At 38.3% G+C, this 27,142-nt stretch overlaps 1 protein-coding gene across 1 annotated transcript in view; it reads left to right on the top strand.

The window, feature by feature from the left end:
- The window catches only part of LOC120871121 (solute carrier family 15 member 2-like), a 39,456-nt gene that overhangs the window by 1,246 nt on the left and 11,068 nt on the right, over positions 1–27,142 (top strand). The window contains exons 2-19 of the mRNA XM_040250809.1: positions 749–836; positions 1,495–1,636; positions 2,654–2,746; positions 3,818–3,917; positions 5,942–6,032; positions 6,306–6,383; positions 15,354–15,436; positions 15,850–15,936; positions 16,109–16,198; positions 16,291–16,335; positions 18,238–18,270; positions 18,982–19,070; positions 20,360–20,441; positions 21,014–21,148; positions 22,098–22,262; positions 22,414–22,460; positions 24,305–24,415; positions 25,077–25,173. Of these exons, the coding sequence (XP_040106743.1) occupies positions 749–836; positions 1,495–1,636; positions 2,654–2,746; positions 3,818–3,917; positions 5,942–6,032; positions 6,306–6,383; positions 15,354–15,436; positions 15,850–15,936; positions 16,109–16,198; positions 16,291–16,335; positions 18,238–18,270; positions 18,982–19,070; positions 20,360–20,441; positions 21,014–21,148; positions 22,098–22,262; positions 22,414–22,460; positions 24,305–24,415; positions 25,077–25,173 (1,656 nt within the window). The remainder of the gene's footprint in view (positions 1–748; positions 837–1,494; positions 1,637–2,653; positions 2,747–3,817; positions 3,918–5,941; positions 6,033–6,305; positions 6,384–15,353; positions 15,437–15,849; positions 15,937–16,108; positions 16,199–16,290; positions 16,336–18,237; positions 18,271–18,981; positions 19,071–20,359; positions 20,442–21,013; positions 21,149–22,097; positions 22,263–22,413; positions 22,461–24,304; positions 24,416–25,076; positions 25,174–27,142) is intronic.

Here is a 27,142-nt window from a genome sequence, read left to right as displayed (position 1 = left end):
GGTTGGACTATCATAATGGGTAGGGATTTGAAATAAAACATGATATTCCTTTTATTCTGACTGATACAGTGCATTGAGTAGCATAGTCCTTTTAATGCCCAAAAGGATTAGTGTGAAAATGTTACAGAATCTCTATTTCATAGAAAGAATGGACATTTAATTTGACAGGATTTAGGAATTCTCTGCCCAAGGCGAAGGGGACCAATCATCTCACCTTTAGGAAACTGTATTGGGTTCTGTGCCTGGCAAAAAGTCTTCATATTGCTCAGATTCTTCCCAGCACAATGAATGCGCAAGTGGAGACAGAAAGATTAATCTACACAGTGGAGCTAAGCAGGGTACTGACATCTGCGTGTAACTACCTGGATATCACGGGCTCTGGAGGCCAACTCTTTGTTATGTTCCTAGAAATAAGGATGATTATTCTCATGCCCAGTGCCCCAGGCTTTCCATTTAGTGCTTGTGGAAAGATGAACAAGTCCTGGTGTCTCATATCAAGAAATGCCTGAGCAGTTGCATATTATTAAATGAATGATGGACAAAGGAATATTCAGAATGGTTTCTCTGAGTGCTAAATCAGCAATGCAAGCACTTTTAGTATGATACTGGCTGTTCATGAAGAGTAGGGACCATTGCTTCGCATGACCTATCATGGTGACTTAAATGGTTTTTTCTGTTGTGAAACAGTATAATGGTCTAAACAGGGAAATATTGTTCATGCTTGAACCAGTGTCTTTTTGTTTCCTAGAAAATCTGTGGCTCCAACTATCCACTGAGCATTGTCTTCATTGTGGTGAATGAATTCTGTGAGCGTTTTTCCTATTATGGCATGAAAGGTAATTTTGTGTCCCAATCCACTTTTCTCCACTCACTCTCACCCCATGTTTGTAACAATCTGTCTTATATGCACTTATTTCCCTTATCTATTCTTTCTGCCTTCATCCAGTTTGTCCTTTCCTTTGGTGAAGATGTCCCCCAAAATACCTGATGGGCTTTCACCTACTAATTCATAAAGACCAAAACCAGAAAGGAAAGTATTGGAAACCAGAATACAGCCTATGAGAATATAAGTGGAAAAACTCTGACCAGTGGCATTCATTTCTGTCCTTCAGGTCTATGGATTATACTGTTGCTGGGAAGGAGAGTGGTGGTTTAGTCACTAAGTCGTGTCCGATTCTTGGGGGAAGGAGAAGGAAGGAATATTAGAAGCCTCATTTTATCTTTCAGATTGACCTAAATGATGATATATGCACAAAGACTGAAGGCAGTATTGCGTTTGTAGACTAAGCATAGCCCCTTTTACTACCACAATTCCCAAGGGCCGTTCTACTGCTCAACAGTCACTCCTCAGTTGCTTCATAGATTGGACTGTTGAGGGTCAAGATCACCTTCAAAGATCTTATCAAATGTTCTTTTCTTCCATAAATATTTTAATGTATCTATTTTGTTTTGGCTCTCTCTCTCTCTCTCCCCTTTTTTTTTTTTTTGCTTTAGCTGTGCTGACCCTGTATTTCCTGTATTACCTGAACTGGAGTGAAGACACTTCCACATCTGTGTACCACGCCTTCAGCAGCCTCTGTTACTTCACTCCCATCCTGGGAGCAGCCATTGCTGACTCATGGTTGGGAAAATTCAAGTAAGGATGATGGGAGGTCATGTTCCAAGAAGTTTCATCAATTAATCGCGCAGAGACTATCACTTCTAGCCTCTCGCTTCCAAGCAAGAATATACTTGTGTCATCCATGACAAATAAGAATCTCTGTCAGACTGACAATACAGAAAGGTTTTGTCTCTTCATAATCAGTGTTTCCAATATTTTTATCCCCTTTTCCATCAGGAAGGGTTTTTTTCTTGTATCTAATTTTAACCTTCCATTCGAAGTTTAAGACCAATTCTTGTTCTGATCTCAGGTGACAGAGATAGTCGACAACAAAATGTAAAATTCAATGTATTAATAGTAATTTGATATACTGTCCATCTCTTCTCCAGATTGAGTCATTTCAACCTTTTTAGTATCTTCTTATAAGTCCCTCTTTACAGCTCTTTTACCATTTCGGTTTCTCTTTTCTGACTTCCCTCTATAGTTGCTTTCTTAAGAATACAGTAAATATTTTCATGAGTTAAACTAATGATCTATTCATTTCAATATATTTTAAGTCTCTGAAAATGGTACCAAGAGATGTTTGGGGATAATAATGTTATAGTTGTTCCCTATAACATCATCCTCATGGACCAGAGATGGATCTCAGGTATTCATCACTCAGATATTTTCTGTGGTGTTGTCATCTCCGGAATTGTCTAAATTAGCATTTTTCAAAGTCCATTCTGTTGAAAATTGGTTGCATAGGATCTGATGAATGGTATGTAGGAACATAAAACTCACATAGTCAAATAAGTTTGGGAAAATGTTAGGTTGAATAAAGCTAAAAAGTATCTTTACTGCATGATTTCTTGTCGCCTTGACCTTACTAATTAATATCAAAAATTTCTGAGGGTAAATCTGTTTGCATTTCTCAGATAATTCTTTTCTCCTCCAACTCTCCCTCCTCCTGCTTCATTTACCCTGGCACTGAGAACAGTATAAATTCTGAGTCTATATTACTCAAATATCTGAATTCTGTTTGTAGACTGATTGATTTAACTCTTTCAACAGGACAATCATCTATCTCTCCTTGGTGTATGTGCTTGGCCATGTGATCAAATCTATGAGTGCCTTACCAATACTGGCGGGACAAAATTTACACATGTGAGTAAAATTATGGAATAAAAACTGAACCACTTTTTCTCCACTGGACAGGTAGATGTCACATGCATTCATTATAGATGTTTCTCTATCTTCTTACCAGAGATGTCCCTTTATTTCTAACATACTGTTTTATCACCAAATTGATTGAGGAAAAAAATTGATCAGTTGAACTCTTTCCTGCATTATCTGAGCTCATTTGTTTTTATTAAATATTTGGGGACTTGTAGGATGCCCAGTTAGTATCCTTTCCATGAAAACTATTCATATGCTTGAAGACATGAAAACTTTCATATCCTCTATATTCCCTCACCTATTCACCCATCCACACTTTGTTCTTTGAGACAGTCAAAAAAATATGCCTGTGATACTTCCTTATAATATAGTGTAGATCTGTTTCTGTGTAGTCCATATATTCCAGTTGCTCTGTTCTTTATTAAGCTATTGATGCTTATGATGCCAAACTCTTGATAGGTTCTGATTTCTGTTGGCTCAGTAGAGAATTAGACTTGTCCAAGAAGCAGATAATATATATTCTTGTTTATCATATGCTTATATGTATATTTTCCAATGAGTTAAGAATTTTGCTTGAGATTTAATGGATATTAGATACCTTATTATTGTTGTCCCATCAGAAATCACTGACATTTCTCCTATTAGTTATGACTAACTTAAAATTTTATTTTGTAGTTACTAAGGATATGTGGGATAAAAGTTCACAAGGACTTTCTATTGAAGTGTCCCTTTGACTATAGTGAAACTGAGAACCAGTGCCTTAACTCTGGAATTCCTTGAGTATCTGTTTCTATTTGTTGTACACATGAGGTAAATGAGAGTATCAGGGACAAAATCTTCTCATGTAATGATACTTTCTGGCAGAAACTCAAGGATTATGAAGATTGTGAATGCTCCCAAGTCTCTCCTAGGAGGAAGCCATTGGGAAGTGCCCACAGTATAGAAATGTGAAGGAGGTCGTGCCCTTGTACACATATTTTTTTTCTTATACCTCTATATTCCATTTCTACAGTTGTGTTTAGTATCAGTATGGTTAGCACTCTCACATTTCCATTTCAGAGTCCTGTCAATGGTCGGCCTGAGTCTAATAGCTTTGGGGACAGGAGGTATCAAACCCTGTGTGGCAGCTTTTGGTGGAGACCAGTTTGAAGAAAAACATGTAAGAGTCCTATCATTTCTATGTTTTAAAAAAAAGTAGAACAGGCATTAAACGACAGGTAGCCATTTGCCAAGAATGAAGTAATCCACTATCAGATCATATCTGAAGAGTTGTGTTCAGTGCTGGGTACTGGTCATTAATAGAGAGAAAAATGGAAACATTTCAAAGGAAAGTGACCAAGGTAGCAAGTGGACTAAAAGGCATATCTTATGAGGAAAGGTTGAAGTAAAAGGAGATATTTAGCCTGGATAAGAGAAGATTAAAGAGAATATTACAACTGTCTATAGATATTGGAAGGATGTCAGTAATTAATCCAAAGATCAATAAAAGAAAGCTATAGAAAATCAGCTTTTTGCTTGATGGAAAGAGAAATTTCAAATAGCTGCAAGGAGTGAATTTACTCTCACTTGAGGTATTTTAGAAGATACATGGTCATCACTTTGGGAATGGGAGGTGGTGAGTAGTGTGGAGATGATTTAAGCATCTCTAGCTTTAGGATTCTATGAAAGGGGAAAATGACCATTTGGAATAAAACAGAACGAGCTTCTCTAGATGAACATGTCTGGATGATCATTTCTTCTTTTCCTAAATACCTTCCACTGTCAGTGGGGAAAAAGCAGTATGAATAAATGCAAAAATGGGTCTGTTAAGGAAGCAGTGACAACCAGGCAAGGGAAGTAGTCTATTCTTGGATCAGACAACATTTCTAACTTCTTTTTACCTCTCAGTTTTCCTTTTTGATTCTCTTCATGTATTATTTCCTCTTCTATAGCTATTTATCATGTATCTGTTTTTCTGTTCTTTCTCTGTGATATGTCCTCCTTCTTTCCTCTAACCCATCAGAACATTTGAGTTATATTCTTCATCTGCCTAAGGGTCCATAGAATATAACTGCTTGCTAACCTTGGAGAAATAACCAGCCTCTGGCAAGTGGGATTCTATGTGTAATGAATTATACACATGGGTGAGTAGAACAGATTTAAGTGGGGACCAGAAGAGGAAGCAAAATACACCATATATAGAAAATGGAGATTGTGCTGATGTGTCAGGAAAAGATATGGGAAGTCAGACTGAAGCACAGAAGTGCATAATAAATAAAGTGTCAACAACTTTATTTGAAAGTTACTTAATTTTGTAAGCGCTCCACAGAGATATCCCAGAAATAGGACAAACCCACATTCAAGTTTCCACCAGGCACTTCCAAGCTCACAGACTTCCTTTTCTACTCTCTGGCAGACTTCCCATAAGCATTAGGGAAGCATTAGGAAAATTATCCTGTTTGATCAACAGTTTACTAGAACCATGTTCTAGTCCTATTCCTACCACACATTACACAAAATCTATTTAATTTTTATCTCAGTTATTCATTCACTTAATTCCATTAACAAATATTTACTGAGTCTGTAACTCTGGGAGTTGGTGTTGGACAGGAGGCCTGATGTGCTGCAGTCCACGGGGTCACAAAGAGTCGGACATGACTGAGCAACTTTACTTACTTACTTGCTGAACACAATGCATAGATGTAGTATACAAGATAGGACTTCCCTGGTGGCTCAGATGGCAAAGAATCTGCCTGGAATGCAGGAGATCCGGGTTTCATCCCTGGGTTGGGAAGATCCCCTAGAGAAGGAAATGGCAATCCACTCCAGTATTCTTGCCTGGAGAATTCCATGGACAGAGAAGCCTGGTGGGCTATATGTAGTCCATGGAGTCGCAAAGAGTCAGACCCAACTGAGCTACTAATGCTTTCACTCACTTTCATAAAAGATAACCATTTTTGCCAAGATAAAGTGATAAAAAATATTAAAGGTGCTTGCTTATACTAGTGTTTGAAAGATAGAGAAATATTTGTCTGGGGTCAGCAAGATATGTGTTAAAATATCTAATATGATAGTCACAAACCATGGAGGCAGTATTTGAATCAGTGTATGTACCTCTCACTTAGTCTGAACATGAGATGGGGATGGACCGAGTAGGCACTTCGAACTGATGATTTGTCCTTTTTATTTATTTATTTTTTTCAGGCAGAGGAACGGACTAGATACTTCTCAGTCTTCTACCTCTCCATCAATGCAGGGAGCTTGATTTCTACATTTGTCACACCCATGCTGAGAGGTTGGGATCTTTTCTGAGGGCCTCTGCATAAGCTTTATTCTGGCCAGCCAGAAATCTGTTCAAGGCTTCTTACTCTCCATCCTCTTTTATAAGGGCTTGAAAATCTGAGTGTATTTTTTTTTAATCTTGAATTGTCTACCCTAAAAGGATTATAGATTAGGTGATGGGAGGAAAGAGGATGGGTATGTCTATGACCTCAAAAACCTGAGCTTATAGGCTAGAACATCAGAGACTTAAGATTCAGGAATAATTTGGCTTTATTTTTTCCTGTAGGAGACGTGAAGTGTTTTGGGAAGGACTGCTATGCACTGGCCTTTGGAGTTCCAGGACTGCTTATGCTGATGGCTCTTGGTACGTGCAGTGGGGCAAGGAAACTAATAACCACTGATGCCTTCCACATGGAAAGCATGATGTAAGCACTTTGCACAAACTTTTGCATTCAGTCCTCACACTAACCTATTCGAATTTTTGATGATGGCCATTATTAGGTAAATATTATTTTAGGGGTTTCACTAGACATTGTAGATAAATTAACTGAATAAAGTCAGAAATCTAAAAAAAAAAATACTGAAGGTTACATAACTAACAGGTTTCCTGTGAAGTCGCTCAGTTGTGACCAACTCTTTTCGATCCCATAGACTGTAGCCTACCAGGCTCCTCTGTCCATGGGATTTTCCAGGCAATAGTACTGGAGTGGATTGCCATTTCCTTCTCCAGGGGATCTTCCCAACCCAGGGCTTGAACCTGGGTCTCCCACATTGTAGGCAGATGCTTTACCATCTGAGCCACCAGGGAAGTCCTAATAGGTTTCCTAGAGAGCTTTAAAAAGGACTGATCCTTGGATGCCATGTAGGACCAATTAAATGAGGATCTCTGTAGGATATGGCCTTGGCATCTGTAAACTTAAGTATTTAGGTGATTCTAATGGTAGTCATGGTTGAGATGTACTGATCTATACTGCAGTATATCATGAAGCAAAGAAAATAATCCTTCCACTCAAACCATCTTATTTTGTCTGATAACTATTTATCTAATAATTAGAAGATGTTTTAAATTCTTTGAGCCTTTTAAAGCTTCTAGATTTAGCTGTTTCTGCCCTGCTCTGCAATGCTCCCAAGAAGTTTCCTTTTGAGCAAAGAGAATAAGAGTAGTTGGATAAGTAGGGGAAACCTGTCAAAATGGCCATCAACAAAAAATCTACAAACAATAAATGCTTGAGGGGGTGTGGAAAAAAGGGAACCCTTTCACACTGTTGGTGAAACTGATATAGCCATGAAGGGAAATAGTATGGAGTTTCCTTGAAAAACTAAAACTACCATAGGACACAGCAACCCCACTACTAGGCACATGTCCTGAGAAAACCACAATTCAAAAAGATACATGTACCCCCCGGGTTCATTCCAGAACTATTTACAATAGTCTGGACATGAAGCAACCTAAATGTCATTGACAGATGAATGGATAAAGAAGATAAGATACATATATACAATGGAATATTATTCAGCCATGAAAAGGAACGAAACTGGATTATTTGTAGTGATGTGGATGAACCTAGAGTGTGTCATACAGCTTGTACTAAGTCAGAAAGAGAAAAGTAAATGTTGTATATTAATGCATATATATAACATATATATGGAATCTAGAAAAAAAAATGGTACTGATGAACCTTTTTGCAGGGCAGGAATAGAGATACAGACATGGAAAATGGACTTGTGGACATAGAGGAGGAAGAAGAGGGTGGGACAAATTCAGAATAGTATTGACATATATATAGACTCTACCCTGTGTAAAATAGATAGCTAATGGGAAGCTGCTATATAGCACAGGCAGCACAGCTGAGCCCTCTGGGATGACCTAAAGGGGTGGGAGTGGTGGGAGGGAGGCTCATGAAGGAGGGGATATATATATACATATAGCTGCATCACATTGTTGTACAGCAGAAACTAACACAACACTGAAGCAACTATACTCAGATTAAAAACAAATAAATAGGAGTTGTATAAGTAGGGGGAAACTGATGCCACATAGATCAAATGGCATTTATTCTCTTTACCACCAAGAACCCAGCAATGGAAGAGGAAGAGGAATGTGTGTGTTGCTTAGTTTACACAGTCTAAGGGGAAAGCTGGACATGATTGTTTCTAATTATTGACCTGGAGACTTGTTCCCACACTGAGCCTTTGGGTGTGACATCCCCCCTGGAAGATATCCAGTCCAAACACATAAAAAGCTCAATAGAGGATAAAGAGCCCAAAAGCTCAATGTTCCATCTGATTATTTTCAACTAAGGGAGGGGGCTAATAGTATTACTCAGATTGAAATGTCAATTCCAAGAAATTTATGCATTATCTTAGGAGCCCTGTGATAATACATTCTCTGTTTCCTTCTCTCTTCAAAGCCAAATTATCTTCCTCTGATTAGTTTTCCTCTGATTAGTACTATGCCCTTTTCTTTGGATCATTGCACAATAATATTATTTAATATCAGAGTAATTATGAAGATCAAAAGAAATATTATAATGGAAATGTTCTATAAATTACGAAATATTAAACAAGTACTTGCTGGCTCAGACGGTAAGGAGTCTGCCTGCAATGCGGGAGACCTGGGTTCAGTCCCTGGGTGAGGAAGAACCCCTGGAGAAGGAAATGGCAAACCACTCCAGTATTCTTGCCGTGGAGGGAGGAGCCTGGCAGGCTATAGTCCATGGGGTCACAAAAGGTTACACACGACTGAGCGACTTCACTCACTCAAACAGGTATTAGCTGTCATTGTTAGTCAACTACTTCAGTTTTCTTGGTACTAATAATTCAGTTCTCTGACTTTTCACTATAATTTATTCATTAGATTTTTTCACTCATTAATTCATTCAACAAACATTTATTTAATGAGCCTTTATGTGTTAGATTTTATTCTAGTTATCGGGATTACGTTAGTGAATTAAATAGCTACAGCATTCATGCTTTCAAAGAATTTATGTGGCCTAGGAGGAGCAGGGAAACAGACATGTAAACAGGAATTTTCAATATAGTATGATCACTGTCACAACTGGGGAAATACAGAGGAAGCTATAGGAATAAATAGGAGGGATATTTAAGGCTTTGAGGCTCAGAAAAGCTTGGCCTAAAGAAATGAAACGGAAGATAAGACCTAAAGAATTAACAGCAATTAATCGCAATTAATGTGGCCATCTCCAGAAGGTCAACACTGAAATCAGATTGATTATATTCTTTGCAGCCAAAGATGGAGAAACTCTATACAGTCAGCAAAAACAAGACCAGGAGCTGACTGTGTTTCAGATCACAAACTCCTTATTGCCAAATTCAGACTTAAATGGAAGAAAGTAGGGAAAACCGCTAGACCATTCAGGTATGACCTAAATAAAATCCCTAACAATTATACAGTGGAAGTAGGAAATACTTAAAGAACGAGATCTGATAGACAGAGTACCTGAAGAACTATGGATGGAGGTTCGTGACATTGTACAGGAGACAGGGAGCAAGATGATCCCCAAGAAAAAAAAAAATGCAAAAAAGCAAAATGGCTGTCTGGGGAGGCCTTACAAATAGCTGTGAAAAGAAGACAAGCAAAAAGCAAAGGAGAAAAGGAAAGATATACCCATTTTAATACAGAGTTCCAAAGAATAGCAAGGAGAGATAAGAAAGCCTTCCTCAGTGATCAGTGCAAAGAAATAGAGGAAAACAATAGGCTGGAAAAGACTAGAGATCTCTTCAAGAAAATTAGAGATACCAAAGGAACATTTCATGCAAAGATGGGCTCAATAAAGGACAGAAATGGTATGGACCTAATAGAAGCAGAACATATTAAGAAGAGGCGGCAAGAATACACAGAAAAACTAGAGAAAAAGATCTTCATGACCCAGATAATCATGACGGTGTCATCACTCACCTAGAGCCAGACATCCTGGAATATGAAGTCAAGTGGGCCTTAGAAAGCATCACTATGAATAAAGCTAGTGGAGGTGATGGAATTCCAGTTGAGCTGTTTCAAATCCTAAAAGATGATGCTATGAAAGTGCTGCACTCAATATGCCAGCAACTTTGGAAAACTCAGCAGTGCTCACAGGACTGAAAAGGATTGGAAAAGGTCACTTTTCATTGCAATCCCAAAGAAAAGGATTGGAAAAGGTCAGTTTTCATTCCAATCCCAAAGAAAGGCAATGCCAAAGAATGCTCAAACTACCACACAATTGCACTTATCTCACACGCTAGTAAAGTAATGCTCAAAATTCTCCAAGCCAGGCTTCAGTAATGCATGAACCGTGAACTTCCAGATGTTCTTGCTAGTTTTAGAAAAGGCAGAGGAACCAGAGATCAAATTGTCAACATCTGCTGGATCATGGAAAAAGCAAGAGAGTTCCAGAAAAACATCTCTTTCTGCTTTACTGACTATGCCAAAGCCTTTGACTGTGTGGATCACAATAAACTGAAAATTCTGAAAGAGGAGGGAATACCAGACCACCTGACCTGGCTCTTGAGAAATCTGTATGCAGGTCAGGAAGCAACAGTTAGAAATGGACAGGGAAAAACAGACTGGTTCCAAATAGGCTGGCTATTGTCAGCCTGCTTATTTAACTTATATGCAGAGTACCTCATAAGAAATGATGGGCTGGATGAAACACAAGCTGAATCAAGATTGCCAGGAGAAATATCAATAACTTAGTGACTTAGCAGCAGCAGCAGATATGCAGATGACACCACCCTTATGGCAGAAAGTGAAGAAGAACTAAAGAGCCTCTTGATGAAAGTGAAAGAGGAGAGTGAAAAAGTTGCCTTAAAGCTCAACATTCAGAAAACTAGGATCGTGGCATCCAGTCCCATCACTTCATGGCAAATAGATGGAGAAACAGTGGAAACAGTGGCAGACTTCATTTTTCTGGGCTCCAAAATCACTGCAGATGGTGACTGCAGCCAGAAATTAAAAGACGCTTACTCCTTGGAAGGAGTAGATAGCATATTAAAAACATATTAAAAAGCAGAGACATTACTTTGCCAACAAAGGTCTCTCTAGTCAAGGCTATGGTGTTTCCAGTAGTCATGTATTGATGTGAGAGTTGAACTATAAAGAAAGCTGAGTGCCGAAGAACTGATGCTTTTGAACTGTTGTATTGGAGAAGATTCTTGAGAGTCCCTTGGACTGAAAGGAGAGCCTACCCGTCCATCCTAAAGGAAATCAGTCCTGAACATTCATTGGAAGGACTGATTTGAAGCTGAAACTCCAATACTTTGGCCACCTGATGTGAAGAACTGACTCATTTGAAAAGACCCTGATGCTGGGAAAGATTGAAGGCGAGAGGAAAAGTGGACGACGGAGAATGAGATGGTTGTATGACATCACCAAGTAAATGAACATGAGTTTGAGTAAACTCTGGGAGTCGGTGATGGACAGGGAGGCCTGGTGTGCTGCAGTACATGGGGTCTCAAAGAGTTGGACACGACTGAGCAAGTGAACTGAACTGAACTGAATCACAGATTGCAAGTGAAACAGAAATAGGACATGGTGTCTATAAGACAAGGGGTTGACAAATAGTATGATGTATTTGAAGGCCTTCAAGGAATTCAAACTGCCTAGAGCATAAATGAGAAAGATAAAGAGGAGAAACTAAAAGAAACCAGATAATGAAAGGCTTTTAACTTATTAAGGAATTAGAACTTTATCAAGAGAATATTAAAGAGCTTCAAAAGGATTTTGAACAGAGGAATGATTGTTAGATGTTTATTTTTCAGTGGTATCTCTGACTATAATGTGGAGAAAGAATGGGATAAGGGTAAGACAAGGATACCCTGTCTTGATTACTGAATTTTTGGTACTTCTTTAAATTTTTACTGAAAGTGAGTGCCTCCCTTAGCTCATCTTCCTCAGCCCTGACAGAATTGACAAATTTGATATGTTACATTGTGTGAAAGAAAGGGAAATGTTAAGTCAAGATTGAATGTAGGGTTCTGAGTTGAGTAAATAAGGGAGAATCGGTTTGGGGGCAATACTAATGAATTTAGTTTGGGGCATGTTCCATTCTAGATGTCCTTAGACCATATTATTAGGAGTATCAAACATTTATTTGGAAATACACTTTTAAAATTCAGGAGAAATTTTTAGGCTATAAAGAGTTGGGACTATTAGTATATGGACATCAGTTAAGCTTGAAAATAAATGGAATAACTAAGAGATAATAAGAGTAGGATAGACAGCAAGGATAGAACCCTGAGGAACCCAGGTATTTAAAAGACAAGCAAATGAGTTAGGCACTATAAACAGGTCATAGTAATTGTTTCACAAGAAATGTTGTTGTCCTGGTAAAGATACAGAAAAGTGAACAATTAAGTTTTCTTCACTTGATAAATGCAGAAATAAACATCTAAAAGGAGGTGCAGCAAAGGTACAAGTAACAATTCAAATAAAGATTCACTAAAGAAAAGCTGGGGAAGGGCTGTCCAGGTAGGGGAAAAACTGCAAATGGAGAGGCAGAAAACAGAACCTATTAGTTTAAGAACCACTGTGATTTCAATAATGCCAGAATCAAATCTCTAGGGGACAACCTCTGATATAAATCTTTGGAATAATGTTTCAAATATTTAAGGGAATGAGTCTTAATGTAGTGAAAATTTAATATTGGTTATTTTCTCCAGTATATAGATTGTCAAATCTTTGATATGTGTCTATGTTATTCATATTAAATGAGATTATTCAGTATTAAGCATACCTTTATACAAGTCAGCCTTTACTTATAAGTTGTTGTATTTCCTTTACAACAAAAATGTGTTGAGTGAAATTTTGTGTTTGAATTAGGTAAAGGGTTAAAAAAAAAGAAGAAGAAAAGAGGAAAAACCCGTAAATAAGACTGAAAAGAAAACGGCCAAAATGATAGTAGTTTTGCCTTGGATAACAAGATTTCAAGAAGGGAATCATTCAGAGTAACAAATGTGACTGGGAAAGCAAGATAATGCTTTCCCAGCTTTATTTGATGATATCAGTTATGGTAGATCGGTGGAGATTCAAGACTAATTAAAGCAGATTGGGAAGTGACTAGAGGGATGAAAGGGAAGATGGTAAGTATTTATAACTGAAAGTGACATGAAGTCAGGAGAGGATTTTGAGAATGCTTGAATATTTTTAGAAGCACTCCAGTGAAGAAAGATGTTGAAGACGTAAGATAAGATGTAAGATGAAGATGTAAGATGAGACAGTGTAACCAGTATGAAAGCGCACATGGCGCAACTACCTTTACACAGGAGGAGGAACATCACCGTCACCGAACTAGAGAGGAGGGAATAGATGAGAACACAGAGACTGAGAGACGTGGTGGCAAGAAGCTGAGGGGTTTACATCTGAAGCCTTCTGTTTTGTTGGTGAAGTAAGAGGCAACAATGTCCGCTCATGGGAGGAGATGGTAAAGAAACTCAAGGTCCCTATTTACCTTCTTTAGTTAAGTGGTCTTGAAATTTAAGTGTAGCCTTGTCAAGGTCTTCTTTTTGTCACTCCATTGTCACTTTTTAGACCAGAGTTCCCGAGAATTTCAGCCCCTTTTTAGGATCATTTTTAATTTCAAGAGCAGTCTACTTCCTTTCCATAAACTTCCGCTTGTCTAGATACCTCTTTATCTGCAGACATGTCTCACAGGATTAGAATTCTTTCTCAGAACTATTTTTTCTATCAGAAATAAGAAGACTGTGGTAGGTAAAGCATACTATTTGGGGAAGTTTGGTGAAACTGAGAGGATGAATAAAGTAAAAGTGGTAGAGTGAATCTGACTGAGATGACTGGAGAAATTAAAAAATTGAGATAGAGAAAAGTAAAGTGATTCAGGCCTTCTAGATGTAAGGATATTGGAAATTGCTACTGGTCACTGAGGAAGGCATCTTTGGTAGAGTAGCTGCTAGAGAGGCATCTTGCTGGAGCTGGGAAATCCGTTCAGGAGGAAAGTACATTGGAGATGGTACCGTGGTGGAGGTTTCCCACAGATTTTACTTAAAATTGGTAAACATGAACAAATTTTTTTTTTATAATTGTAAAAGTAATTTCTTATTTTGGCAATTTGGAAAATAAAGGAGAAATTAAGAAAATTAAATTCATCTATAGATAGCTTTGGAGATGTGATTAAAGATGAGGGTTAAAGGAAAGAGAATAAGCTCAAGAGCAGAAATAAAACAGAACTGTTAGTAGGAATGACAAACAGTGGTTAGAGGACAGAGTACCAAATGGAGAGTAATGAGGGAAAAGCGGAAAGTGGTAAGTTGAGAGGAGCTCCGTTGCAGACAGGATCACGTCTTTTTATATCTTTCTTCTCTGTAGTATCCAGCAAAGGGCTTACCCAGTGGCTCAGTGGTAAAGAATCCACCTATAATGTAGGAGATACAGGTTGGATCCCTGGGTCGAAAAGATCCCCTGGAGGAGGAAGTGGCAACCCACTCCAGTATTCTTGCCTGAGAAATCTCGGACAGAGGAGCCTGGTGGGCTACAGTCCATGGAGTCACAGATGAGTCTGACTGACTGACTGACTAAACAACAACAAAGTGTCCAGCAAAGTATGTGATGCAAGAATGAATGACTGACGTGCTTTATGTTGGTTAAGAGTATAAATTTTTGAGGCAACAGGCCTAAGGTCAAAAATGCAGTTTCTGGCACTTCACAGTTGTAAAGTTTTGTAGAAATTGCTTGACTACTTTAACCCTTGATTTCTTCATGTGCAAAATCCTTGTCAGGTTAAATCAGTACTATTATGTAAAATGCTTAACACTTTACATATAATAATAAACCTTCAAGAGATTGTTAATGATAATTATATACATCAGGATAATAATGAATTTGGGAAGGCCTTCCATATCAGGAGTTTGGGCTTATTAGATAGGTCTTGGAAACAACATTTTAATTTGGCAGCAGATTAGAAGGAGGAGAAGCAAACAGAGATTGAGAAACTAGTTGGTGGCCATTTTGCAAATGCAGGGTAGAAGTTGTGAGGTTCAAAATGAGTCATAGTCCTGGTGATGCAGAAGAGGGGCAGGCAGGAAATACACTCAAAAGAGAGGGTCGGTGAAAGTTGGTAGTGTATCAGATGTAGAGATGGAGAAGAATAGTGTGAATTCAGTGGTGACTTTCATTTCTGTGATTACAGGAAAGTCTACACATTGACCATTTTATTTTTCTCTTGGCTCCCATAGTTTTTATGACTCCAAAGTCAGGGAGCATCAGTCAGTTTCCACCCTTTATGAGACGTGTCAATCATTCCTACATTTCAGAAGTGTGTCCTTAGTGTTGACAACTAAATATGCTAAATGAGAAGCTGAGAACTCTGTTTATCTACTGCAGTTGTGTTTGCAATGGGAAGCAAACTATACAGAAAACCACCTCCTGAAGGAAACATACTGAATCAAGTAGTCAAATGTATCTGGGTAAGTCCATGAATTGTTTGCCTGCCTTTTTCAATCACAAGAAAAGAAATGCTGTTCTGAGCCTATAGGCCTTCAAACATGGCTATACACTTTTCTCAATGACCTCTGCGCTGCTTCTGTGACTTTTAGAAAGTGGGATTGATCAAACTTCACTCGATACCTCTATTTAACCTTTAAGCTGAAAAGAATATAATCATTTTTAAAAACTGGCAAAAGTTTTCTGAAATGTAGTTACATATGTTGAAATTATATTTCAAATATTCTGAAATTCAATGTGTGATGAAATCAAAAGGTTAGATTAAGTCACTCAAGAGTATGTGTGTCTAAGGGAAGATACAGTGAAATGGAAAAGGCAGGGGATGGGTTTTTTGTTTGTTTTTTTCCTCACTTCTGATATCTATGCTCTGCCCTAGTTTGCCATTTCCAGCCGTTTCAAGAACCATTCTGGGGACAATCCCAAGCGAGAGCACTGGCTGGACTGGGCAGCTGAGAAATACCCAGTAAGTTGAACTGCAGAAACATCTGATGCCTTCATAGAGTTTTTCCTAATAACCAAACTGGTTCTCTTCTACTGTATTTGACCTCTTCTCTTACTGTTCTGGGCCATTTCTACTCCAAGCGAGAAATCCTTAAATGCCAATTCAGCCTATTCCTTCTTCCTCCTCTTTGCAGAAGCAGCTCATTATGGACGTGAAGGCACTGACCAGGGTACTGTTCCTTTATATCCCATTGCCCATGTTCTGGGCGCTTTTGGATCAGCAGGTAAGAATAGTTCTTTTGAAAACTACCTGTTCTTCCAGCTCCTTCTCTCTCAAAGAAAAGAGATTTTCTCTAATAGCATCTGTTTGCCATAGGGCTCACGATGGACCTTGCAAGCCACCAGGATGAATGGGAATTTGGTGAGTAGAAGAGATTTTTTTCCAATATCATTTTCTTTTTAATCCACACTAAGGAAAAATTTCTTTGTGTTTTTACCTGAAAAGTGACATAAAATTATAAGAGAGATGCCTTTAGCATGCAGATACTGAGTAGGTAAACAAAGTAAAGAGAATCTGGAAATAAAAGGCAGAATCTTATCTTTAGAAATCAGAAATGTAAGGATGGAAAGTTTTCAGTGTACACAGGAAGCATTGAGAAGATAGCAAATGAAGTGATAAAGCCTGGGCATGGATATTTTCTTTTATCTAAGCCCGACCAGGGCACAGCAGGTTTGATTGCTGCTTCAACACAACTAGCTGGACAATAAAGAAGGCTGAGTGACAAAGAATTGATGCTTTCAAATTGTGGTGCTGGAGAGGATTCTTGAGAGGCCCTTGGGCTGCAAGGAGATCAAACCAATCAATTCTTAAAGGAAATCAACCCTGAATATTCATTGGAAGGACTGTTGCTGAAGCTGAAGCTCCAATACTTTACCCATTTGATACAAAGAGCCAGCTTCTTGGAAAAGACCCTGATGCTGGGAAAGTCTGAAGGCAAAAGAAGAGAATGGGGCAGAGGATGAAATGGTTAGATAGCATCACCAACCCGGTAGACATGAATTTGAGCAAACTCTGGGAGATGGAGGTCAGAGGAGCCTGGCGTGCTGCTGTCCATTAGGTGGCAGAGTTGGACACAAGTTAGCAAGTGAGCAATAAGAACACAACACAATTGACGCATCTCAGGCAGGGCTCACAACAGAGGATCCAGAGGCGGATATTTTGTACATAGATACAGAAATAATGGAAAAATTTTAAACACAATTTTTTATTTTTCTAATTTCCATACATTGACAAACTCTTCCTCATTTGTTCCCACTGTCTAGATTATTGTATGTTCTCCTGCCATCTCAGTTATGAAGAAGGCAGAGAGGAATAACGCCAGGGTTTTATCAGCCGGCCTGTTTGAAGCTTCCCTAATATAATTTCACCTTTTCCCTTCCTCTGACTGTCCAGGACTTACCTGGTTGTCTTCTTTTTTGAGCCTCTGTGAACTTTAGAAACACTGTGTGTCAATGGGAGATGTCACCCTAACCATCATACCTTTTTGTCCTTCACATTATTACCACCTATGACTGCAGTTACTGGGATTAATAAAAACACACTGACTCTAGTCTCTTTCAAGTTAAAGAAAGCATAGCTCACAGAAAATAAGATTCTCCCTTATGCCCATCTACCTTCAGAAGTTGTAGCCTAAAGCCATCTCTAGCCTATTCCCCCACATACCCTTACAAGGATAATAGTGGTCCTGAACAAAAGACCTGATGGATATTATGTTATGCTTCTCACCTGCTAATTGTCAATATTATTGATTTTGTTGATTAGACTTTGTCTTTAGTTCAGTTCAGTTCAGTCGCTCAGTCATGTCCGACTCTTTGCGACCCCATGAATCACAGCACGCCAGGCCTCCCTGTCCATCACCAACTCCCAGAGTTCACTCAGACTCACGTCCATTGAGTCAGTGATACCATCCAGCCATCTCATCCTCTGTCGTCCCCTTCTTCTCCTGTCCCCAACCCCTCCCAGCATCAAAGTCTTTTCCAATGAGTCAACTCTTCACATGAGGTGGCCAAAGTATTGGAGTTTCAGCTTTAGCATCATTCCTTCCAAAGAAACCCCAGGGTTGATCTCCTTCAGAATGGACTGGTTGGATCTCCTTGCAGTCCAAGGGACTCTCAAGAGTCTTCTCCAGCACCACAGTTCAAAAGCATCAATTCTTCGGCGCTCAGCCTTCTTCACAGTCCAACTCTCACATCCATACATGACTACTGGAAAATTGTTTGTCTTTAGGCCACTATCTTAATGTGATTTGTTACCATGTTTCAGGGTTTTTTCATGCTTCAGCCTGACCAGATACAGGTAAGAGACTTCTCTATATTCCCAGGTACTTATTTCTTCCCTCATCTATAACTCAACATGTAGTAGGAGGATTACCAACCATAATTTGATGTTTTTTCCCTTGTATGCTGAGGAGGACTAAACATAGAAATGAAAATATTCTTAAGCCCCACACTTCTCTTTTACATTCTCTGTTAGTAAGTAGCTCCTACTCAACTCAAGGGAGACTGAGTTTTGAGCTCACAAGGAAAGTGTAAACACTGGATTTATTTCCATGTCAAGTATCATGGAAATATTGTCAAAGCAAATGTACAACTTAGTTTTGTAAGCAACAAATTCAGAGTCTCTGCTTGTTGGTGACTCCTGGTTATTTTTTAACTGCTTGTTCAACAATCCCAATTCTTCTTTCTTTCCTTCCTTTCTCCTGACTATGACATTTTCCTCTTAGCTGTGGAACTGGAGGAAATGAATGAAATGGGAGGGAAGAGCTCCTAATCAATTGATAGAAAAACAGGTTTAGAGTGAAACTGGTTCCTTGGGATATTTGGAAGCTAATGGCAGGGGAATAGAGTCTTGGGTGTAAAGGGACTGAAAGATGTGGAGTCATTCTGTACATTGTTGATGAAAGTGTGTCTGGATGTGAGAGAGTGTGCACACATGCGAATGAGAGCACATGCTCACACTCATAATAGAAAAACACTTGGAACTAATCTTTTTACCATGGCATTACAGGTGCTAAATCCCTTTTTGATTGTTATTTTCATCCCACTGTTTGACCTTGTCATTTATCGTCTGGTCTCCAAGTGTGGCGTTAACTTCACGTAAGTGCTCACTGTGCCTTTGTTGCTCCAGCTTGACTCTATATTTGTCCAGTTTGATAAAGAGTCACTATCCTTTTTGTTTAGTGATGATTTGTTTTATCATTTTTCTGCTTCTGTTTATTCATGATAGATTAAATGCCTATTAATGCCAGAGAACAGGGCTTCCCTGATGGCCCAGCAGGTAAAGAGTTTGCCTGCATGCAGGAGATACAGGAGCTGTGGGTTCAATTCCTGGGTCAAGAAGATCCCCTGGAGAAGGAAATGGCAACTCACTCCAGTAGTTCTTGCCTGAAAAATCCCATGGCGGGCTACAGTCCATGGGGTTGCAAGGAGTCGGACGTGACTGAGTGACTAATCACAACAACAATACTGGAGAATGGGAATTAGATCTAATTAATACTTGTCACAGAGAGTCCAATCCATTACTGCAGACTTACAAACATGATGTTGAAGGATTAGGGCTATACTTTATGAATAGTCAAAAATATGAGATTAGGCTTCTAAACCAGCTTGTTGCTTTGTTCTTGAAAGTTGCCTCTTCAAAGAAGTCCAAAGCCTTTGATGAAAACTAATCCCCTTAAATCTCCTACTGTCCCTATGAAACAAATGAGGGACCTCAGAAGACAACAGAATTGTCCCTAATTACTGCTTTCTCCCTAGTCTAAATAGAAGTGTTATTCTTTGGAAAGTTTGACAGAAATTTCCTTTTGATAGCCACTTACCATATTCAAATGACTGTTTGTCATTTACTCATTTATTGAGCAGTTTATTGAGTTCAGTACCAAGTGCTATGGAAATGTAGAAGCACAAATCTTGCTCCTTACGAATTTACTTTTTAGTAAGGGAGCTAGAAAATATGCAAGGTTAATTATTGAAAATGATGAATTATGTTAAGTGCTCTAAGAATGGAAGCAAAGTGCCAGGGAAATGCAGAGATGGAAAAGAGTGGCTAGGGTCAAGAAAGTCTTCTGAAGAAGAGGAAAAGAAGGTAATAATATACAGTAATAGGTATATGGTAAATGTTCAATGAATCTGGTTATATTACTATTATTTTTGTAATTATGACATAGTGGATAGAAAACAATCATAAACAAAGAGGGAAAAATTGGTGTGTTACAAAGAACAGTTCAGTGTGACTCAAGTAAAGGTAGAAAGGAGGATATACGAAGGGGAGTACTAGGAAATACTTTGAAAGTAATTGAGAACAAATTAAGTAAGCTTAGGAAGTTTAGATTTTATTCTTTAGAATTTACAGTTTAGGTATGACTGCCTCTCTGTTTCCTCTTCAGATCACTTAGGAAAATGGCTGTTGGTATGATCCTAGCATGCCTGGGCTTTGCAGTTGCTGCTGCTGTAGAGATAAAAATTAATGTGAGTACAGTAAATTTTAAGCTCCATGAAGGCAGGATGAAATCTGTTTTGTTCATTTCTCTGACTTGTTCAATCTGGATTCACTGGGCCCTACCACAGTAGTTGTTTTTTAAAAGGTGCATAGTAAGTGTTTGTGGTAAATGAGTAGATATAGAGGTAGAGCAGCGGTGCAAAATGAAGCCCACCTCCCACCTGAGTGATGTAGAGTACATTGTCTAGGAATTTCCAAATACCAGTATACAAGATATAGAACCATTTCTTTCATACCTTACCAGACATTCAAATATATTTCGGCAGATTGAATAGCCACTGTTGGGGAGTGATGTACGGGGCCACAACTGAGTCTAAAAGCATGGAGTTTGTTACCTGGCATCAGTGCTTGCTACACTGAGCTGGAATTTCCTCCTCCAAACTGCCTTTAGAGCCTTCAAAGCTAAATGCTCTTTAGAGATAGAAAACTGTGTTCTCTTGACCTAATAAACTTGGCTATCGAAATAGGACTGAAGTATGTGTTCTCACTGTATTTGAAGGGTTATTTTGTAGTATTTCTAATACATGTTCTCTCTCCTAAGGAAATGGCCACATGCCAGCCAAATTCCCAAGAGATTTTCCTACAAGTCTTGAATCTGGCAGGTGATGAGGTCAAAGTAACAGTGCTGGGTGATGAAAATAATACTCTGTTGGCAGAGTCCATCAAATCCTTTCAGGTGACGTATGGACATGAGTGAATTAGAAACACATTCAGATTATGTGCCAAAGCAGCAGCATATACAGTGCTTTGTTTACAGCATGCACCTATGAAGTCGAAATGCCCCAGTCCAGTTCCTGGTTCTGCCACTCCCTAACTGTAAGACCCTGAAGAAGTTATTTTATCTATAAGTCTCAACTTTAGCATCTGTAAAATGGCAATACTTTTTATGTCATAAACTGTTGTAAGAATAAATATTATATATAACGTGTTTAGCATAGTGTCTGGAACATTGTAAGCTCTCAATAGGTTGAATTTGTATTATTATTTCAAACTGCCTCCTAACACACACCCTATTGAAGAGTTTGGCTTACATATTTTCACTGCTATACTATACATATTCTGAAATATTCATTTAAAAATATTTTAAATAATAAAAGTAATATACATTTACTGTTGAAAATTGGGGACTGTGTCAAAAGATCGAAAAATCACCTATAAATCCATCACACAGAGATAATCATAGTTAGCTTTAGCATTTTTTTTATAAATGAGTAAACAAACTACTTTTTAAAAAGTCTTGAAACACTATATGCTGTATTGACCTTGATTTTTTCCTTAGCACGATCGTCATCAAAAGGACTTTCCCATGTCCTTAGATAAACTTTGAGAATGTGAATTGAATGGATACATAATATTCCATTTATGGATAGATCATGGTTTAGTAAAATATTTCCTTAATAGGCATTTAATTTTTTATTATTATACATATTTCTGTAATGAATATCCTCACTCATAAATCTTCATTCATGCCTCTAATTACTCCTATAGTATATTCCTAGAAATGGAATTATGAGGTTAAAGGGTAATGTTGAAAGTATCTGATGAGGTCACCTGCCCTGGGGTACTATAACACTGCAGTTTTCAAGGTGGGGTAGAAGGTGAATGTGACAGGCTCTATTCTGCAGAATATGCCACACTACTCCAAACTCCACCTGAAGACAAAAAGCCAGAATTTCCACTTTCAACTGAAATATCACAATGTGTCTGTCTACACTGAGCATCCTGTGGAAGAGAAAATGTGGTACACTCTGATCATTCGAGAAGATGGGGAAAGTATTTCTAGCATGATGGTAAGTTGAAGAATGGCCTAGTTTCTAATCATCTTAGAGTATGAAGACTGATTCATCAATATCTTACCAAGGATATATCTGATGATCAAATTTTATGATTATTAGTTCCCTCTAGTCACCTGTAACTGACTTTTACTTCCCTCTATTGTAGGTGAAGGATGAAGAAAACAAAACAACCAATGGGATGACAGCCATGAGGTTTGGATGTCAAGGAGAACCAGGCCTCTCTGTTCTCTTGAATCTGGGGTCTCTTCTGAGTTGTGGGGCTTCACATAAAGAAACTTCACATTCTGCTTGTCTCGTACTAGGATTCTCTCTCCTAGAATATCAGGAGCATTGGTGTCAGAACACATTTCCCAGGGAGGTGAGAGGCATAGATTCAAAACCAAGTCTTTTGGCTTGCTTTTTCATGTGGTACTCAAAGATGACCCTATGCCTATGAATGCCCTCTGTGCTCTGCCACATAAATTGCTTCTGCTGCATGTTATCCACTTATCTGGCTCTTAAGAAAATAATTGAGTACTATCCTCTCTGTGATCACCAGAGAGAAATTTAGAAGTAAATAATCCTCCCTTCATTGCTGGTAGTTGAACATCTTTTATAGTACTGTGTTTTTAAAGTAAAGTTTAAAATAAACATATATAAGCATCATGGTTTAGTGAGGGTAACATACTTGGATTCAAAAGACTTGGTTTTGAATCTAGATAAAGCTGAAGGTCTTGTTAGGCACCATGGGACAATTACAGAGTTGGAGCCATGAAGAGGTCACCTGCTTACTGGGGCAGGAATCTGACATGATATAGAGGCATGTGTCTACAGCCATCAAGATTAGATGGTTGCTGTAGAGAACAGCATTTTAGAGAACTTTTAATGAAAAGTTGAATGTCACTAAAGGCTGGAACAGTCATATTAATCTGCTTTTACATATGCTTCAGGGAGAAGGCAATGGCACCCCACTCCAGTACTCTTGCCTGGAAAATCCCATGGACGGAGGAGCCTGGTAGGCTGCAGTCCATGGGGTCGCTAAGAGTCAGACAGGACCAAGCGACTTCACTTTCACTTTTCACTTTCATGCATTGGAGAAGGAAATGGCAACCCACTCCAGTGTTCTTGCCTGGAGAATCCCAGGGACGGGGGAGCCTGGTGAGCTGTCGTCTGTGGGGTCATACAGAGTTGGACATGACTGAAGTGACTTAGCAGCAGCAGCATATATGCTTCATAAAAAGTAAACAGATCCAAATAAGTCATACAACAGTGAGGCCAGGACTTCCCTGGTTCAAAGAGCAATGGGAACCTCCAGAAAGGATGAAATGAAGCAATTTCTAGGTTAGTGCAGGATGATTGAAAGCCCAGGAATCAACATCAAGGGTTTTAGAGGGAACTGCCCTTCTAATCCCATGGGCCAGGGACTAACACAAATGCTACCGAAAATCCAAACTGAGGGACCAATTTGGGGGCTCGGTTCAAAAGACTAAAAAAATGGTTCTGGAAGAGTTCAAGTTTGTCTGAAGACTGAAAACAATGAAAGCTCAACCTTCTGTGAGCTGGAGTCTGAGTTTTGCATAAAGCAAATCAGACTTGATTTATAAGAGGATGAAGTATCCGTTTTATATAAATACAGTGACTTAGCAGCAGCAGCAGTATTTATTTATATATACATAATTATTTTTCTTATGGAGTCTCAATTGATGAATTCCATCATTATAAAAGGGAAAGAAATTGGTTGCACCAGTGGTGAGTTGAGATTCAGACTGCCGTGAGTGATCACAATAGTGTCATCCTAGCGGAGATCAGGTAAGAGTATAGCAGACAAAAAGCTAACACACAAAGAAAGAAAAAGATAGGGACAGCTAAGACTACTAATTACTTATGTGCGAGTTCCTTTATTCATTCAGTTAACAATATATATCATGTACCTTTTATGTGCCAGCCTCTGTTCTAGGCACTAGGCATATAGCAATAAACAAAACAGAAAAGGCCCCTGCCCATTTATCAGGTGGGAGATTTTGTCTGATCTCTAACAATGTCTCTATTATCCTTAGGTTTGTTAACACTTTGCATGAAGAGGTCAATGTCTCCCTGGGTACAGATGCATCCCTCATTGTTGCTGAAGACTATGGTGTGTCTGCTTACAGAACTGTGCAAAGAGGAGAGTAAGAGCACTACCCAGTGGACATTTTACTTTTACTAACAATTGATTTTTAAATACTTTCTTTGTGTATAGATGGACAGATTAGGTTTATCTCACCTAATTGTAAATATACACATACTCCTGCTCTGTTTCAGCCTTTACCTCCTTTCCTCAATCTCTTGTTTTTCTGCACAGATATATTGAAACCATGCTTGTTGTACATACTTAACAAGACCATCTCCTGGAGGTTTGCCAGTTTATCATTGGCTCCCACTCCTACCCTTTGGTAACTCCTATGAACACCTTGTTACTTTGAGCTTATCCTTTCAGATTCACTGTTTTATGCTATTTCACTAATTTATAATGCTCAGAAAAATTCATAAGACTTAGATGAGAAGACTTAGAGTCTTAAGTTCACAATAGAAGGCAATTTATGCATTTTGCATTCAGGTTTAAGGTTAAAAAACCTTACTGAACAGGCAATGAAATCTCAGATCAGGCATAGAAAAGAACTTATTCTTTTCTATAGAAAAGAAGTTCACTCTGAGACTCCTTTTCTCAAAGAGAAAGTGTAGCTTTGCTGCTTGATACACCATCAATAGAGACAAAATCACTCCTTCCACCAGAAATGGAAGTGCTTTCTAAACTAATGTTTCATCTAATCTAAATTTGTCCTGTTCCAGATATCCTGTGGTGCATTGTAGTACAAAAAATGAGGATTTTTCACTGAATTTGGGTCTACTAGACTTTGGTGCAGCTTATCTGTTTGTTATTACAAATGTAAGTAGCTCATGACCATTCTTACTCTATTCTATTTATCTGTATCTATATCTATGTAACTATACCATATCTAAATTTATATATAACCTATATCTATCTCTATCTTACTCTATGGCAAGACAGCATCACATACTTATGATGGCTTATGGTGAACAATGTCAGATTTGTGATCTCTGAAGAAGATTTAGCTTCAGGACCAGGGACCAAGCTTGATCACTCAAGAGCTTTAGTGTAGCAGAGTTTTATTAAAGTGAAAAAGGGACAGAGAAAGCTTCTGACATAGACAACAGAAGGCGGACGAAGAGTGCCCCCCTTGCTAGTCTTAGCAAGGAAGCTATATATTTTTTCAATTGGTTATTACAGTAAATCAAAAGAATGTCTCAAGGTTGTAAAGGTCTTACCAGACCCACTCCCATAATATACATTTTAAAATGACAGGATTAGTCAGAAGTTTCTCAAGGAGAAACAGGTCCTCAAGCAGGATACATTGTTGTTACAGAGTTTAAGCAAAAACATATCCTTGAGCAACATGAGTTGTTTTGTAGTGCAACCATCAGCTCTGGGCTTAAAGAAAAAAAAAAAAGGTTGTCCTTTTCTCCTCCTTGAGAACTCCAGACCTTATTTCCTCCTTGAAAGACCCAGACCCCTTTCTCTTCCTTGGGGACCCTGGACTTCTTATCAACCTACCTAGGAAATGACTCTTTCACTTATTTCTAGTGTAGGGTGATAGCTTCTATCAGTTCAGTTCAGTTCAGTCGCTCAGCTGTGTCCAACTCTTTGCGGCCCCATGAATTGCAGCACCCCAGGCCTCACTGTCCATCACCAACTCCTGGAGTTCACCCAAACTCACGTCCATCAAGTCAGTGATGCCATCCAGCCATCTCATCCTCTGTTGTCCCCTTCTCCTGCCCCTAATCCCTCCCAGCATCAGAGTCTTTTCCAATGAGTCAACTCTTCAATAGCTACTATAGTGACTTTAAAAAACTCCTAAGATCTCAACAGAGGACATAAAAGAACACTGGCAAGAGGCCCAAGGTCTTGGGGAATGGTAGACATAATTTACCTTGAGTCATTGCTGTGAGGTGACATGGTCTGCTCCAGTCTCATTATGGCACCAAGAAAACAAAAATTATTTTGGTCTTCTTGACTGACTTCACATGTGATTTCCCTAGCTCCTAGAAAACTGATCTGCTAGCATATCACAGTCTGAAATACCAAGACTGGTAGCAAATGTCAATCTCTACGCAAAGGTATCTATGGTCCCTCAAAAGCAATCGTGTCAGCAATTAGGCATGATACCTCTGAATTTTATTTTTATTTTTTATTTTTTTGATACCTCTGAATTTTAATTCTGATGTCAACCTTGATTCCAATTTTAATTAATTACTTTTGACATTGTATGAAATATAAAAAGAGGACCATGAGTAAGAAAAAGATGAAAATTTCTTGAAGTGTGATGAGAATCATCTATCAAGTTTTATTAATGTAATTAGTTTAGCATGATATCTTTAGTATTCCATTTTTATTATATTTTATTGAAATATAATTCATATCATACATTTCACCCACTTAAAGTATATAATGGTTTTAAATGTAAAGGTAACATATTCAATATATATTGTATATTCAATACATACAGAATATGTTTTTAATAATATATATTCTGTGGTTTTTAATAAATTCAGAGTTGTATAATTTTAGAACATTTTCCTCATTCCAAAAAGAAGCCACATACTCATTAGCAGTCACTCAACATTTCCTCCCAAACTCCCCAGCTCAAGACAACCACTTGTCTACTTTCTGTCTCTGCTATTATTAATCTCATGATATATCCAGATATTATACCTACTATCTAATAACATTTACTACCTAATAACTTGGTTTTACTCCAAGGAAATATATAATTTCAAAAATTCCATTTCATTTATTATAATAAATATTACTAAATACAATCTATATAGAAGAAAAC

Source organism: Oryx dammah, unplaced genomic scaffold (assembly GCF_014754425.2).
Source record: "Oryx dammah isolate SB20612 unplaced genomic scaffold, SCBI_Odam_1.1 HiC_scaffold_2, whole genome shotgun sequence".
NCBI classification, from domain to species: Eukaryota; Metazoa; Chordata; class Mammalia; order Artiodactyla; family Bovidae; genus Oryx; species Oryx dammah.
Note: the sequence above shows the minus strand (reverse complement) of the source record. Positions and strands in the feature narration are given on the sequence as shown.